The sequence below is a fragment of the Artemia sp. Qi Xiang Cuo genome, chromosome 19, assembly GCF_049724085.1.
Source record: "Artemia sp. Qi Xiang Cuo chromosome 19, ASM4972408v1, whole genome shotgun sequence".
Lineage (NCBI taxonomy): Eukaryota > Metazoa > Arthropoda > Branchiopoda > Anostraca > Artemiidae > Artemia > Artemia sp. Qi Xiang Cuo.
In genome coordinates, this window is record NC_142812.1 from 24,933,035 (window position 1) to 24,950,873 (window position 17,839).

The 17,839-nt window shown below is 36.2% G+C and overlaps 1 protein-coding gene and 1 pseudogene across 1 annotated transcript in view; one reads left to right on the forward strand and one right to left on the reverse strand.

Annotated features, from left to right (window-relative positions):
- Positions 1 to 17,839, forward strand: part of LOC148940644 (organic cation transporter protein) — a 91,057-nt gene that overhangs the window by 68,953 nt on the left and 4,265 nt on the right. Inside the window, exons 6-7 of the mRNA XM_089104794.1 lie at positions 5,626 to 5,807; positions 17,137 to 17,315. Of these exons, the coding sequence (XP_088960920.1) occupies positions 5,626 to 5,807; positions 17,137 to 17,315 (361 nt within the window). The remainder of the gene's footprint in view (positions 1 to 5,625; positions 5,808 to 17,136; positions 17,316 to 17,839) is intronic.
- On the reverse strand, positions 14,078 to 14,204 carry LOC148940645 (U1 spliceosomal RNA; annotated as a pseudogene).

Consider the following 17,839-nt stretch of genomic DNA (forward strand, 5'->3'; position numbering starts at 1 on the left):
AATGCAAGGCAAGCTTTGCCAGCAGCTGCATCTGTCATGGCTCTCCAGATTTTCAGTTAAGAATTTTCAGTTCCAAGAAAAACTGATCCACTCAAGTCGTGGAAGTCTCGTAATCTGGGTCTCAGAAATGGCTATACGAAATTGTCATAAAATTAATGTCCTTGCCCGCCACCAGTGTCCCTTCTGAGGTTGAATTCCAAGCCTGATCGATTAATCAAAAACTTCGTGGTAACGAACTATAAGTAAGGAGCGACTTGGACCAATAACATAGAATTCTAAAAAACACTTAATTTTGATAACAATAGATGCATAAAAAGAATTGGCTTATTTTATGCTGATTCCAAATATATAAAATTTATCGAACTTAATGTACCCATAAAAAGCTACGAGCCTGAGAAAATTTGCAAGATTTTCGACAAAGGGCGGAAACACCCCTAAAAAGACAACAAATCTTAATAAAAGTCGCACCATCAGATTCAACATATTAGTGAACCCTACCGTACAGATTTCTAGCTTCCATCTGCAACTGTATGGAATTTTGTGTTTTTCGCCAGAAGAAAGATCACGGGTGAGTGTTTTTTTTTTTTTTTTTTTTTTTTTGCCCAGAGTGACCGAACCATTGGTCGTAGGATATCAGAAGATGCCTTGTTCGAACAGAAGTTAAAGTTGTAGTTCCCTATTTTGTGACCAAAAAGATTGAAGTGCAGCTCACCCCCCCCCTCCCTTGCGCCTTTTTTCTCCTAGGTCATCCGATCAGAATTTTTAAATTGCTATTTTGATGAGCATAGTTGTAACGTCAAATTATTATGCCTCTAGGGATGACACAACCCCCAACAGTCCCTGGGAAAGGGTTGTCAGTTATGAAATTTACCTAGTGTATACATTAGTGTTAGTATTTGTTATTGGGAAGAACAAAACATTTTTGGGCAGGAGGAATTTTCTGTGGGGGGTGTTTTCCAAGGGGAGTATTTCCATGGGGAGGAAAGTTTTCGGGGATGTACTTTCAAATGGAAACTTTACACAGGGAATTTACTAGAATTCCTATACGAAATTATTTTTGTTTGACTTACTTTCTCTTTGTCAGTTCGATTTTTTATGCGGAGGGAAATATTCCAGGGAAATTGCCCGGGGAAATTTTTCCAAGGGGCTGACATTTTTGGGGGGATTTTCCCGTAAGAAGGGGGATTTTTTCCAGGAAAAATTCTCCATGGGGGGACTTTCCGCGGGGGAAACTTTCCATTGGGACATCGGGAAAGGAGAATTTCCTTGAAAATTTTCCATGGAGGGAGGATTTCCGGCATGATTTGAAAAACGAACAGAAATTAAAAGAAAGATAAGTTTTTTTTTCGAATGAAAGTAGACAAAACAGAATTTTTCAGGCGAAATTGTCTACAAGAAATTTTCTGGGAGGATTTTTAAGCAGGGATGGAAATGTCTGAGGGATTGGGGATCTTACGCAAAAGGAACTTTCCAAGGATTAATTTTTTTGGGAGAGGGGAATTTTCCATGAAGAGAACAGGTTGATTTTCCAGCAATATTTGAAAAAACGATCAGAAATTAAATTAAAAAAAAACAACAATTTTTTCAACTAAAAGTAAGGAACAACATTAAGACTGAAAACGAAAAAAGTATCCCGTACATGAGGGAGGATGCCCCTTCCTCAATACCTTGCTCTTTACACTAAATTTTAACTTTTTGTCCCGATTCTTTAAGAATTGCATTTTCAATTGGGAAGAACAGACATTTTTTCCATGGGGGGGGGGGGGAATTTTCCAAGGGGAGAATTTTCCATGGGGAGGGAAGTTTCCGGGCATAAACTTTTAAAGGACTTTACACGGGGGAATGTATTAGAATTCCTACTCGAAATTATTTTATTTGCCTTATTTTCTCTCTGCCAGTTCAATTTTACACCGGGGAAATTGCCCGGGGAAAATTCTCAAAGGGGTTCCAGTTCTTTGGGGGATTTTCCGCGGGAGAAACTTTCCATTGGGACATTCGAAGGGGAAAGTTTCCTGGGAAAAAAATTTCACGGAGGGGGGGGGGGTCTGCATGAATTGAAGAACGATGAGAAATTAAAAGCAAAAAAAGCCTTTTTTTTAATGAAAGTAGGCTAAAAAGCAGAATTGTCCAAAGGCAGAATTGTCCGCAAGAAATATTCAGGAGGAAGATTCAGCAGGGCTGGAATTGTCTGTGGGAAGGAGGATCTGACATGTGATGAGCTCTCTAAGAAGGAATTTTCGTGGGGGGGGGGGGTCCATGGAGAGAAGAGATGGATTTTTTGGCATTATTTGATAAATGATCAGAAATCAAATGAAAAAACATTTTTTTCCAACTAAAAGTAAGGAGCAACATTAAAACTTAAAAATAACAGAAGTTATCCAGTATGAGGGGGATGCCCCCTCCTCAATACCTCACTCCTTACGCTAAACTTGGAATTTTTGTTCCAGTTCTTTAAGAGCAACTTCTGAAACACAAGAGCCGTTTAATTAGAGCAAGAAGCTTTCATAAAACACAATAAATTAGGCGTGAAAAGCGAGGTATTGAGGAGGGGTTAGCCCCCTCATATACTGCACAGTTTCTGTTTTTTTTTTTTATTGTAGTGTCGCTCTCTACTTTTTGACAAAACCAAGAGTTAACCTGAGCAAAAACCGATCAAAAATATCGAAATCGATGCATCGAGTATCGAATATCGAAAGTAAAAATATGCATATATTATTTAATCAAATTGTCGCCCAACACTAGAACAAGAAACCAAGAAGTAGAACGAAGATTATTGTGTTGAGGGAAACAAAGGAAGAGAAAGATTGTATGCTACACTAAAAACGTCCGTATGATAACTTTGTGTGGTAAAGAGAATTCACGGTTACCTGACTGCCATACAAGTGAAAGTACAGCATCGGGAAACCGGTTTGTTTTCTACAATATTTCGCAAGGGCAACATGAAAGACGCCCCTCCCCCCAAAAAAAACAGCAAACACGCATCCTTGATCTTTCTTCTGGCAATAAATACAAAATTCCACATTTTTGTACATAGGAGCTTGAAACCCCTACAGTAGCGTTCTCTGATATGATGGATCTGGTAGTGTGATTTAAATCAAAATCCCTTCACTTTTTGGGGTTTTTCTCCCCTTTTTTAAAAAATTAAACAAATCTTCTCAGACTGTTAGCTTTTGACGGGCAACATTAAACCTAATGAATTTTACATATTTGCAAGAAGCGTAAAAAGCCAATTCTTCCGACGCATTAACTGTTTATAAAATGACCGAGTTCCCAACATCTAACATCACCTCCTCACCCATTGGTAGATCCAGGGGGACCCTGGGCCCCCAAAGTTTTTTCTGGCACCTCATCCCTTGATTTTTTTTTCTTCTGTTTTCCACTCTTTTTTAAAAATAAATTTGTGAATTTTGTTAATTATTGGCACCTTTATCCTATTACCACGCCCCCAAGATTTTGCTTATTGGTGCACTTGTCACACTGCTCCATCCCCAAGATTTACTCTAGATCCACCCCTGTCTTCGTCCCTCATTCGTTCTTAATTTACTTAGTCTTCTGATATCGTTCTACCTACTATCACACTCTAGAACACAGATTTTGACCTTGACAAGACAAAAAGGCCCACATTAAAGATCTTTATTCGAGAGTAATGGAGCCTGAAAAGCAATTATTTTCTCGTGGACTTGGTATAACGGTCTCGAGTAGTGATAGGGATTGAGCTCCTTAAAACTTTACCTGACTTTTATCCCTTTTTAACACTTTAACTGAGGAATAGGGGGAGGGGTGAAATAACTAATTTAGGCTAGTTTAAAAATTGGGAAATATTTTTGGAGATTTAAGCGTGGCCATTCGACCTCTATTTGGGCACGACCGTGTCTTTAAAAAAATTAGTTGCATCCACTTCAAACATGACCGCCAGACTGTTCTTTATGAATTGAAGTATGAAATAATGAATTGCTGCTTAATATTGTGACTGAATTGGCTAGTGTAATTAGTTCAGATTCAATTGTTTTTTTATCGAACAGAATCCAGCTTCAACACCTAATTTATAAATGTTTGCCTTTCAGCTTCAATTACTCTCTGTCTCTACTACCACCATCGCTGTGACGTCTCTGTAATATGAGACTAAACACTTTTAAATAATTAATTGTGTTGGTTATAAATTAGTTTTTAAACACCCATCTTTATTGTTATTAGAGGAAAGGCCATGACCTTTAAGTCTTGTTTTTTTTGTCCGAATTCATTAAGGCTTATTTAGTGGTTTTAAGAGGATAAAAACTGGTTTTTAAGCTTGCGGTTGCCTCCTGATACAGATTTTTATTTGAAGCAGTGTCATCCTTATTCAGCCAAAAATACACTTTATTAATCGTAAAACAGAATTACGCACCTTTTCGAATGTAATTGAATGAATCTTTGGCTCAAGCTCAATTAATGGGTATAGTTCAAGGTATAACAACCGATGTTTGAATTTCCATCTCACTTCACGAAAAGCGGCAACGAAAATGTTTGTATCCATGCTTTTTGTGGTACTTACCGGTTATATAATAAACACTCGAAAAGTGAAGTTTTGTTAATGCTACTGAAATAAAACGAAATTATGATGAAAATATAATAGTTTATAAACAAATTTGGGCTATATATTTGCACACAAGGGGTGGGGGGGGGGATAAAGCATAGCATATATTAATATGTAACCTAAGCAAACCTATTCTAACCTAACCAAAATACCAACTAAATACTTAAAAGAAATATTGCTACAATTTTTTTTCAAACCCAGCAAAGCTAATTCTCTGGTATAAAGAAGTTACTTGACCAGTTTCTAGTGTCATGTTAACATCATTCGCGATCGAAATTCTCGAGTGTTTATTATATAACCGACAAGTACCTTTTTTGTGTCCGGGTGCATGGAAATTGATTTGGTCCCTGTATAACTTTTGGGAGGTTGTTTTCTGTACTCTTATGTTTGTTATGTTTAAATTTAACAATTTTTTATCGTTGATATTTGCTCAACGATATTTAAATACGCCGCTCCGTTTTTGCGAGATTTTCGGAGAAATATAAAAAAATTGGGTGATAGCGGAAGCACGGAACACAACGCAATTGATTAGCCAAAAGCTATGGAAGAGTGATTCCAAGATCTCAGCTGTCTTTCTTTGAAGACATCTGATAGTTTATAAGTAAGTGGCCACGGAATTCCTGTGTTGTTTTACCATCGCTTTTCTGTGAATAAGCAGCGTGGTGGCGGAGTGCACCTGGGACTTTGATAATATAGCGCATCAGCCTAGTGTTTGTTAAGAAAAAATCACTCAGTGATAATTTATTGCGCCCCTAGGCCCATGCCTAATGGACCTATTGGTAAAACCTGGCCCGATCCTAACAATGAAATGGAAAACTACTTATTCAATGGCGTAGCCAGAGGGGAAAGAGTAAACTCGAAAGTCGCAATCGGCGTTAAATTCATCATAAAAGATAGTTACAGAATTTTTTTATTTTAGCTACAGACCTCTCGAAATGAATTGAATCCTCTAAAATTAAATTCTCTCTGAGCCCCAAACATTCGTTTTGAGAGCATATAGGCCTATGATAGGCGAATCGAGACTAATAATGTCATTCTTTTTCGTGTCTTAGAAATGAACATCGTGAGTGCGACCCTGGCAATTATTGGTCGTTTCTGTGTCAACATAACCTTCAACATAGGTCTTCAATACGGTGCTGAACTTATACCAACGGAAGTACGAGCCCAGGGAGTATCAGCTATCCACATTGCTGGTTACGTTGCTTCAATCCTTTCTCCATACGTTGTTGACTTGGTGAGTATTCTTTTATTTTTTTTTTACTTATTTTTGATTGTTTATATATTTATTTAGACATTTTTATGTTAGATGTGTTTTGTTAGATAAATCTATGTAATATTATTGTATTTTATATAGGAATACAGTTTTTTTTTCATCGAATAGGAGTTGGCGTTTACCCACCAGGAAAATATCCCCATTGATTGATAAAAAAAAGTTCCCTACAATCCCTCCCCCACCGTGACCGTCAAGATAAACACGCACCACACGAACGAGCTTGAACCCCGGCACTACATGCCCAATTGTTTAGTAATTCATATTTCCTTTTTTATGATCAAGGGTGCATCCAGGATTTCTCTGTGGGGGGGACTTTAAAAAGCGCATCACAAATTTGTTTATATTCATTTTTTGCGTATTTACGAATAGGACAAAATTTTGGGAGGGGGTTCAAACCTGCTAGCCCCCCCCTTGAGTGTGATAGATCATATTTTGTTTGTCCTATGTTGTAAAATGCTGCGTGATTTAGTTGAGGCATTAGTCGTAAAGTTGTGGCATTAGTTCGTTTTATTAAACGAATCTTTAAAGATAAAACGGTTGTGAACCTCTATTCTAGCAGGTAAAGAGCTTCAAACTATGCTTTAACTAGAAAATCTAGCATTTTTTTTATACGTGTGCGGGATTTCTAATTTTGCTAGTTATTAACAATCCATAGTTCATTAAACTTTAAGAACCAGAACTTTGATGTTTAACGGAGTCAATCTTGAATAATAGAAATATAACCACACCCTCGTAAAATCGTTTCTTTTTTATACATTCAAAAATCACGAGGAAAGGTTACAGTGCGCAATTATGCACACACTAGACAAAAATTACCGCTTTGCTGGCTCTTGGTCTAGCAAAATGTCTGACTCGTAGGCTTTTTACGAAAGGCTGGTCACAGAGACTTGGGGGGATATTAAAAGCTTTGGTACCCTGTTTAAGAATCAAAAGTGATCGGAGGAGAACCACCATTCTCTCATGCCCCTTTTTGCTACCCGGTCCTCTGTAACTCCAAACATATCTGATTAAAATTTTGAGATAACTATTTTGTTAAAAATAGTCGAAAAGACCAACAAATATGCCTTCAGGGATGATATGACCCCGCAGCCCCCGGGTAAAGAGCCGTAAATAATGCAAATTGCCAATCGATTACATGTAGGTTAAATAGTCGGAAAAAAGGGGCATGTTTGATCTTGGGCTTCCAGAGACTCAAATTGTTCAAACTCTACTCTCTGGGTCAAACAGATCGCATCAAAACAAAAGTCAAAGACACTGTAAAAAAAAAATAAATAAAAAAAAATAATAGAAAAAAACTGTTTGTTCCAGATCAATTTTGAAATTTGACCCATAAGTCTTTGGGCTAAGAAAAACCTAATGTAAATGGATATCTTGGGTCACAACTCCCCGCTCCCCCTTTCCTTCACAAAAAGGGGCTAAAAAAAGCCACGAAGGTTTTAACTATCGGCTCAAAATTTATCCCTAAGTCGCCCTAAAGTAAAAAGAGCCCTGAAGTAGAAGGCAAAATAGAAAAAAATATTGCCCCCGCCCAAGAAAAACGGGACCCGACAATAGGCCAGAAAAGTGCAAGAAACTTTTCCCTGACCACTTCGTATGGAAGGGGTGGTCATTCAAAATTGGGATGAGGTTCTTTCGACTGGAAATAAAAAGTTCAAGTGTTCTTTTCAAGGGTCGAATGCAGTTGGAGGATAAACATCCTCACTCCTGTGCCCTTTTCTGCTACACAGCCTGCTCACAACCCACGATATATCGGATCAAAATCTTTAGATATCCATTTTTTCCGAAGCGTCAGGAGGTCTAATAAGTATGCCTCTGGGGCTAGTAGCACCCCCCACGGCTTCAGGGTCAGTGGCTCTAAATTACGTAAATTAGTCAGTCTTCACAGATAGGTTTTTAGTCAAAAAGGCAGCCATTGTCGGTCTTGATTGTCCGATGAGCTCGTAAGGGATCGTTCACTAGGCCAACATTAACACGATGCGTACACACAATGCGTAACCGATTCAAATTGTCTGCAATATCTCAGGATCGGCTCGGGAGATCGAGTTGAACTTTTAAGGACCGTTGGGGTGGAGCCAAATGCATTTCGAATTTTGACATGGGGAAGGGGGCAAAGGCAAATCACTTGAAAATATGTGTGCGGAAGTCCCCAAACTAACATATCTGCAATATCTTGGGATTGACTTGCAGGGTTGAGAAACTTTCAGGTAATGTTGGGGAAAGGAAGGGGGACTCAAAACTTGCGTTTGGAGTGAGGGAGGAGGGGTTAAAGAATTTTGTTTAAAGAACATATATATATATATATATATATATATATATATATATATATATATATATATATATATATATATATATATATATATATATATATATATATATATATATATATATATATATATATTATATATATATATATATATATATATATATATTTATTTTTTTTTTTTTTTCTATATATATATATATATATATATATATATATATATATATATATATATATATATATATATATATATATATATATATATATATATATATATATATATATATATATATATATATATATATATATATATATATATATATATATATATATATATATATATATATATATATATATATATATATATATATATATATATATATATATATATATATATATATATATATATATAATTATAGTCCTTAGTTTTATTAAATAAAAATAATAAAGTTTTTTTAACTGAAAGTAAGGAACGACGTTAAAACTTAAAACGAACAGAAATAATTCCGTATATGAAAGGAGCTGTCTCCTCCTCAACGCCTCGCTCTTTACGCTAAAGCTTTTTATTGTTCAAAAAATAGAGTTGTGAGAAAGTCAAACTTAAGCGTAAAGAACGAGGCGTTGAGGAGGCAACAGCCCCTTTTATATACGGAATTATTTCTGTTCGTTTTAAGTTTTAACGTCGTTCCTTACTTTCAGTTAAAAAAGCTTTTTTTTTTATTCAATTTTTGAAGGTTTTTGAATTAATGCAGGTTTTGATTTTGGCCCACCGTACATGAATAATTAAAACAAAATTTGCATATTAATTTTACTTTTATTTGGTTAAATGGCTTTCTCGAAACTTGTTTAATTTTATTTATGAACGTTTTTATTAGTAATAAATATATGTAACTTACGAATTAACTTACGTAACGAACTTCTATATTCATATATTTTTTTTAGGGGGTTCACCCCCTAGTCAATACCTTGCTCTTTAAGCTAAAGTTCAAATTTTGTTCCAATTCTTTAAAAATGACCCCTTAATCAAAAAGGCCGTTAATTAGAATAAATAACTCTTATGAAAGTACTAAAACATCTTTGGCTTAAAGAGCGAGGTATTGACTAGGGGTTGAACCCATTCATATACGTAATCTTTTCTGTTCGTTTTAAGTTTTGATGTTGCTCCTTAGTTTAAGTTGAAAAACTTGTTTTTTCTATTTAATTTCTGATCTTTTTCTTTAATAGTGCTGGGAAATCCGTCGCCCCCTTCATAGCAATGTCCCTTCCCCCATGAAAACTTCCTTCATGGAAACATCCTCCCATATAACCCCCGACCCACCCACCTACCAGAAAAAATCGCCCCTGAAAACGTCTGTATACTTCCCAATAACCAAAACAATATGTTAACATAACTTTCAGCATAACAGTTCATAACTTTCAGCACTCCCCCGGGGATTTCGGGGGATTAAGTCATCCTAAAAGACAAAGTTATCATATTTTCGATCATGCTGAACAAAATGACTATCTCAAAATTTTGATCGGGTGACTTTGAGGAAAAATGAGCGTGGGAGGGGGCCTAGTTGCCCTCTATTTTTTGGTCACTTAAAAAGAGCACTAGAACTTTTAATTTCCGTTTCAATAAGTCCTCCCACGATATTCTAGGACCACTGGGTCAATACGATCACCCCTGGGGAAAAAAAAACACAAAAAACAAAATATTCACGCATCCGTGATCTTTCTTGTGGCAAAAAATGCAAAATTCCATATTTTTGCAGATAGGTGCTTGAAACCTCTACAGTAGGGTTCTCTGATACGCTGAATATGATGGTGTGATTTTCATTAAGGTTATATAACTTTTAGGGGGTGTTTCCCTCTTTTTTAATCAGGCAATTTTTCGCGTAACTTTTGATGGGTAAGACTAAACTTGATGAAACTTGATATTTGAAATCAGCATTAAAATCTAATTCTTTTGATGTATCTATTGGTATCTAACTTCCGTTCTTTTAGAATTTCGGTTACCATTGAACCGGGTCGCTCCTTTCTTACAGCTCGTTACTACGAACTGTTTGATAGATTGTGAGCAAGTGTTTGATTCAGCCGATACAAGAGCTTTGGCGAAGGTCCTATCCTTGCATGGTATTAATTTAAAAAACGTTTTCGGCAAAACATGCTTTCAAAGAAAGTAAAGAGCTCCATTAAGCAAAGCATAAGCAGAAATAAAGTCAAATAATCCTTCAAGCGTAAAACTACCACAAATTACCATCGATAAATAAATGAAACTCAAAACGAACAGAAATTACAATAAACAACCGAGACAAACTCAAAACGAGCAAAAATTGACATGAGTAGGGCTGACAACCCCCATGACTTCCCAAGACCAGAACATAATTTGGACTTTACTGAAAAAACAAACAAAAAACAAATGGCCGTGGACTGTCAGTTTAATACACATATACTGATATTTATTCCTTAATGATTTAATAATTATTTACTTATTAAAGTAAAAATGCGAACACATTTAAACTGCATTTTGTTTTTAGTACAGTGCAAACTCTACTGAAAACTCCTTCTATACGAAGTGCCCTGGTCTAAAAATAAAACCCACCACCCCCCTTCAAAAAAAATATTACATTGCGCCTACATCGCTCTTTACTTAGGCAGCGCTATTGCGCTGCCTATGATACAAGAAATTAAAAAGAGAATTGAATTAAAAAAAAACACGTTTTTTCAACTTAAAGTAAAGATCAATTTAAAACTCAAAACGAACAGAAATTAATTCGCATATTAGGGAGGTTGCACCCAAATTGCTGTCGACTGAAAATTCTGAGATAGCCAATCGATTGAAAAGTATCAAAATCTCTGTATTGAGGGTCACTGTTGCAAAAGAGGTAGTAAGGTACGGTGGCGCAATCGTTCCTGAAAATCCATGTAGTCTGCACAGGATAAATGGGGGGGGGGGTGGAGATACCTAAACAAGCGCATTTCAATGCCCAAATTGTCTTACTCTCCATGAGACTTCCGAAATATGTAGAAAAAGGTATAAGGTGGGGGGGGGGGGTAAGAGCTTATCCATCATCTTCCTTCATTTGGACTGAGTAAGGGTACTATGAGGTGATACCCCCTTCGCATTGCAGAAAAACGTTTCTGACATTTATTTTAATGCTTCAACTGATTTACTTCAAATTTTTATAAAAATATACATAGTGATGTGTGAGTGTGCGTCATCTATGGCGAAGGAGGACCATTTTGTTGGTGAGGCGTAGACACCTCAAAGAGTATCTTTGATGCATAATAATGCATATTTAATTATGATATTGATGCCTTTTAATGCATAAATATCATAATTCTCACTGAGCCTTCAAATTAATCTCTAATGAGTTTTAGGGAAGGGGAGGTGCTAGAAATTGATGTGTAATTGCTCTTGATTCCCGGGAATATTTTTGGTCTACACTTTTATTATTGGTGCTGGAGAGAGGGGGGTAACGGTGCCCCTTCCATTGCGACAATATTTATCTATGTAGCATAAAATACCACATTTACCTACCTACTGGGACAAAGGTAGAAAAGGCAAACCAGGGCATCATGAGCATCGCTATGAAATTTATTCGGGGGAGGGGGTGAGTGCTGCCATAAGTTTTTGGCGATTCTAAGTGGTGTTGTTTCTCTTTTCATATTTATGTACAATGTGTTCGATGAGTCGGATGACTTCAGCCACCTAGAAGATCAAAAGTTACGCAGAATTTCCATCCATAGTAACAATAATACCTCTTTCCGTCCATCCGAAATTCTGCAGAAAAAACATTATTGAGAACTTTTTCAACAAAACAACTGTTCATAGAAAATGTTTAATAAATATTCAAATTTTGTCCAAAATTTTAATGCAATCCAGTTTTTAATTCTTAGGCAGAAAAACTAAAAAGTGGGATGCTGCCAATCAATGTGCAACAATTTTTATATACAATTTATCAGCAAGAAATCGGGGTTCATGGGACTGGTACCCCACACCATACATTTGGTCAGGCCTTGGCACGATTTTATTGTATAGAACAGAAATATTCCGTAGATGAGGGGGGCTGCTCCCTTCTCAACCCATCGCCCTTTACACTAAAGTTGGTCTTTTTTGCCCCAATTCCTTAAGAACATCCGCTGAAACACAATTGGAATAAGAGGCGTTTACTGAAGCACTAACATTCGTTAGCGTAACGAGCGATTGGTTGAGAAGGAGATAGCCCACCCCCTCATGTGCGGGCTAATTTTTGTTCGTTTTATGCTTTATTGTTGCTCCTTACTTTCAGTTGAAAAAATGTATTTTTTTAGTCAATTCACAAAAGAACAGCATAACCGAGGGACCGATTCAAGAAAATGATGGGGGAGGGGCAAATATTTTTCTCGATTTTATATTACTATGAAAAAGGTGTTTTTCAAAACTTAGATGGGGCATTCTTGGTTTTGTGATTTTAAAAATAAAATACTAAAAATGTGTTTAAAAAATCTAGAGGGCATTGCCCCCCTTAATGGGGATCGCACCTAGCACTCTAATTTTTTTTACCATAAACAAAATATCATGTATACTATTATGATTACATTTTACAATAAAACAAGGTTATGGTTTCATAAAGGAATAACATGGACATGATTGCAATTTTCTATAGAAATGCTAACTTTATGGTTTTACAAATTGAGCTGTAATTGTTCAGGAAAAATATCTATGAAAAACCACAGATTTTGTAACACTGAGTATTTTTATGCATTTGGGTTGCACGGTTTATTTGTTTTATTCGTTCAGGAAAAAGTAATAGCATAGGCTTTATTACAATTTTCTATAGAAATACTAACTATTATGGTTTTATAAATTGAGCTGTAATTGCCTCGAAAGAATACCTACTGAAACCACACATTTTGTAAGTGAGTATTTTGATACTTCTGGACAGTGCGGTTTATCTGTCTTGTTGTTCTAGAATTTGATTTTAAAGACCAATTTGAAAATGGCCTTGACTGTTCATATTTAAGTACAGAAGCCATACTATTTGGATATTTCCCTTAAAAGATGGCTACAGATTTTATGGGGCTTCTCTGATTTAAGGTAACAAAGAACACTTCAGATTGTCTCCATAAGCCTAATAAGTTGTTTTTTATCAGCTCCTCTTATTGAACATGAAATGCAATCTTCTGTTAAAACGGTGCATCAATAATAGAGCTAGTCCCGGGCTGTGTTGCCATGTTGGACAATTTTCCGCCAATTTAGATACTAAATTTTCAGTTTCGCGGGACAAGCAACTAAAACCCGCGTGGTCCAAGTTTCGCTACTTTTAGGCTTGAATTTGGTTAAAAAAAATGTTTCTTTAGGTCTCTCTGGTCATTTACCTTCTTTGGAGTCTTGCAACACAATATGATTATAATGTGTATTGGACTGGGGGTGCCCACTTCTCATTTGCGGGTTCAGATTTTCTGTATTAATTTTTTTTTTTTTTTTTTTTTTTTTTTTTTTTTTAAACGCATCTACTCGGAGGTTACGTAGATGATGTAATACCCCTTTAGAACTATGGGGAAGATGGACATAGGGGCTTTTTAGATAACATTAATACATATGATACGAATTTAAAGTCTACTTTAAAAATGAATTATGCAAGTAAAATACCGTTTTTAGAGGTGTTAATTATTCGTGGCAGTCATAAACGAGAATATTTTTTATAGGAAACCCACAGAAAACAACAGATATCTTCATTTTAAATCTAATCACCCCCAACAAGTCAAAAAGAGTTGTTTTAACTTCTCTCGTGAATCGTGTCCTAAACATTGGCTCGATGTCTTTTGTTATCCCATCCTGTGTAATATTTCATAAAATTAGCCGTAGGTTAAAAAGATATTCTTTCAAAATCAATGATCTTTTATCACGTGAAGCTCCTAATAAACTTTCAAATGTACCTTCGAGGACATACCAAAAATGGCACTTATCTGTTAGCAAGTACACACTCGAGAACTGGGATCTACAGGTACGCTGTTGAGTTACCCCCATTTGGGGTAATCACAGGAGTCAGCCAATCCGAAGTGCAATGGAAAGGCCTCACCCTGGGAGAGCCTCCTTCATGATCAAGGCAGCTCCCCAGCCAGGTAAGTATAGATAATGAAGATAGATAGGACATATATAATTTGGGCTGCATATTTGCACAATAGGGGGAGGGGGTTAAGTTTAGCGGGGCTACATGCAAAATGTAACCTAACGTAACCAAAATACCAACTAACTATTTATTAAACTATAGCTAGAATGTAGTTTACACTGAGCCGAAGCTAATTATCTCCGTATACAAACAGCAATAAACCGGTTATTGTCTGGTTTTATAGATAGAATTCTCGAGTGTGTACTGGCTAACAGATAGGTATGCCAAAAATTATTACGAAATAAAAAAAGAAGATTGCTACCTTAACATTTAAGTCCAGTTCCATTGTGGGTCATCGGAGACAAATGTAAAAATGGTTTTAGAGTGCCCTCCAATCAGGGCCGTATCCAGGAATTTTTTTCGAGGGGTGTTTTACACAAAGATTTTTTTGGAGGGGGGTTACACGAAAAACCAACCCCCTACCCCCCTGAATACGGTCCTGCCTTCAATGGATTTTGCTACTTAATAAAAAGGGTTGGAGATGTTTGAGTTTCTTATCAAATGAGTCCGTCTCTCAATTTTCTAAGATCATTCATTTCTTATAATTAGGCTGGGGAAATGCATTCAAACAGAGCTGTGCACACCACTTACTGCAATACCTTAATCCTACTCAAATTAAAGTTCCAGTATCAGCCTCTTTAATCAATGTTTGAAAAAAAAATCATCCAACAAATTTTTTTGGGGGGGGGAAGTTTACACAAAAAACTAAAAAACGCATAAAATTCTGTTTTCGTCCATTTTAGTTATGTTTTTACGAGTCAGACAAACATTTCGGGTGGTGGGGGGGGGGGGTTCAAACCCCCAAACCCCCCTCTGGGTACGGCCTTGCTTGAATAATCCGTGGAAGTTGGTCCTTTCTGGCAGCTGTGTCCAATTACAAGTCGTGATATGAGGCGATTCTTATTTTTTGACTGCCAAGAACATTTTCAATACAAACGTTTACATTCAATAGAAATTACGAAGTGATTTATCTTGCTCACTGAACTAGAAAGAAACACAAATCTTGTCATCTGTAATCAGCAGGAGCCATTTTTATTCCAGTATTTCCTTATTGAAGTGCTTTTTCTCAGTTGATCAAATAGTTCATCAACCTGGGTTAGGCGAGTAACATCCTAGTAACTGTCTCAAAATATTGTTAGGTATAATATATAAAACTATTTTTGGTAATAATTGATTATGCGGTACACTGAAACTCTATGTCTAATTGTAATGGTTCCTTGATTCATCTTGAAGATTGATAGTATTTAAAGGAACAGACATTTTCTTAGGAACCAATTTGAAACTTGAACTGATCAAACAGCCGAGATAGGAGGGTGCCATCCCCCCTGAATCCCCCACCTGTAAGGCTAAGGTATCAATCATTAAATATTTCTTTTTATTAAGTTTTCTCAGCCACAAGTAAATAGCAAGATAAAAACTTTATAGGATGAGGAACTATCTATAAGGAGTGATTTTTATTTCAAGAAATGCTGCACTATAGTCTTTTGGTTGTTTAAAGCTCTCTGTCAGCGTCCCTCTAACATGAGTTAAACGCTTTATGCTATTGAAACCAGTTGGGGAAGACTGAATATTGACAAATTGTGAAAAATATTCAAGTATGAATAGCCTGAAAGAGAATGCTTGAGGTTCCAAGTGGAGATTCGCTTATTCATTAATTTTTGGGATTGACTAAGAGCTCTCTTTCAGTAGTTAAAAGTTCTCTTTCAGCGTCCCTCTAACCTGAATTGGACACTGTATGCTCTTGAAACCAATCCTGAAAGAATGAATAATTGGCAAAATTATTCAAGTATGAACAGCCTGAAGGAGGATGTTTGAGGTTTCAACTGAAGATTTACTATTTTATCGATTTGTGGGATTGGGTTAAGAGGGTGGACGGTAGAAAACCGGAAGAGTAATTGTGAGCTGGGTATTAGAAATGTGGGGATGTGGCGATGCACCATAGAGTGATTTCTCTTGAAAGTTCAGGATAGGCAGGACGAGGGATGAAGAGTTCTGAAGGATAAATGTGTGCATAATGCAGCAATTTTTGATTTTTCATCCATATTTCATTTCGTTGTCCTGTTTGCAAACTATGACCCATGTGACTTTAGAGTTTGAATTTATCATGCCATATCTTATTACTTATTCGGTAATAGGTGCTCTCTTTTTCATCACAAATTAACATACTTAAATAACCATTGAAAGTACCACTTTCACAGTGCATTTCTCCAAATGTCATCTCCAAAATTTAGCCATAGGTGAGGCTCAGGTTGAAAAGCGCTTACTAACAACAAATTGTTATACTACTATTAATAACACACTGCAGAGCTTCTAAGTTTTGAGTTTATGCTTTATAGCAGAATATACTTAAGATAGGTATGACGGAATGAACTTTTCTAGCTATTTATTATATGCAACATTTATAAATTATATGTTTTCCCTACTAAGTTTTGATGGTTTTTAAGGGTTTCAGGGAAACAAACCGTCTTTTTATATTCACACAAAAAGTTGTGCTTATAAGCCTTAGTACACTGTGGAATATTGGGACTCTATTTCAGTAAGCAGAAATTAAAGCGATACCAGGTGATAGATTTTGAGCCTAACAGATTCTTTTGTCTAAATATTAACACTGACCTAGCCTGCCTTTAATCAAGGAGATATGTCTCTGTCAGTGGGCCTGGTAAATAAAGATCTATTAAAGGGCTCTTAGGAGTATCATAAGCAAGGTAAAATTTCAGATTCTCAATAAAATTCGATTTTGCCGAATAAAATTCGGTTTTGCGTAGGAAGATGCGGACTTTAGGACAAATAGCAGCTATTTAACGATATTTTCATGGGCTACAATCCTTCCTTTACAGAAGAACTCTGGCTGTTCTACAGCTATCATTTTTTTAAAGCTGTGTTCTATTTTTAGGCTCGCTTTGGACAAGCGCTGCCCCTCGTTGTTCTTGGATTCTTGGCAATGATCGGCGGATTCGTGGCTTTGTTTTTACCTGAAACGCTTGGTGCAAACCTCCCACATACATTGGAAGATGGGGAAAACTTTGGAAAAGATCAAAGCTTTTGGGATTTCCCATGCTGTCCAAGAAAAAAGTAAGTGAAGAATCAGCAGTGAGGAAGTAAAAGCTAAATCATATGTTATCACATCGACATATATAGGATTGGTGGGGGCCAAACGGCAGTAAACCCCTAGGAAAAGCATTGTCTTCATATTTTTTTTAATTAGTGTGAAGCTTAGATTTGGTGGAAGATAGTAGATTAACCCCCACCCTCCCCCCTTGTTTACGTCACGAGCTACACCTACATCTACGTATAAGGGTATGGCGTAGTGTGAATTAACTACACACCTTCCAAAAATGGTCCGGAATCCCTCGGGAGCCTATAAAATAGCAATTTAAATGCATAATATCCATTCTTTAACATTATGCACACTTGTGCACGCACATATTTGAAGATATTTTAAAATAGTCTTTATCAAATTATGATAAAAGTTCTGGTCAATTTGGGAGGTTTGCCTTTGAACTCATGCAAATCATTACAGCATCCTAGTATACAAGCTTTTTTTGCGGGTAAATACGGTATCAAACATCTTGTTTTCAAAACATATATTCATATTT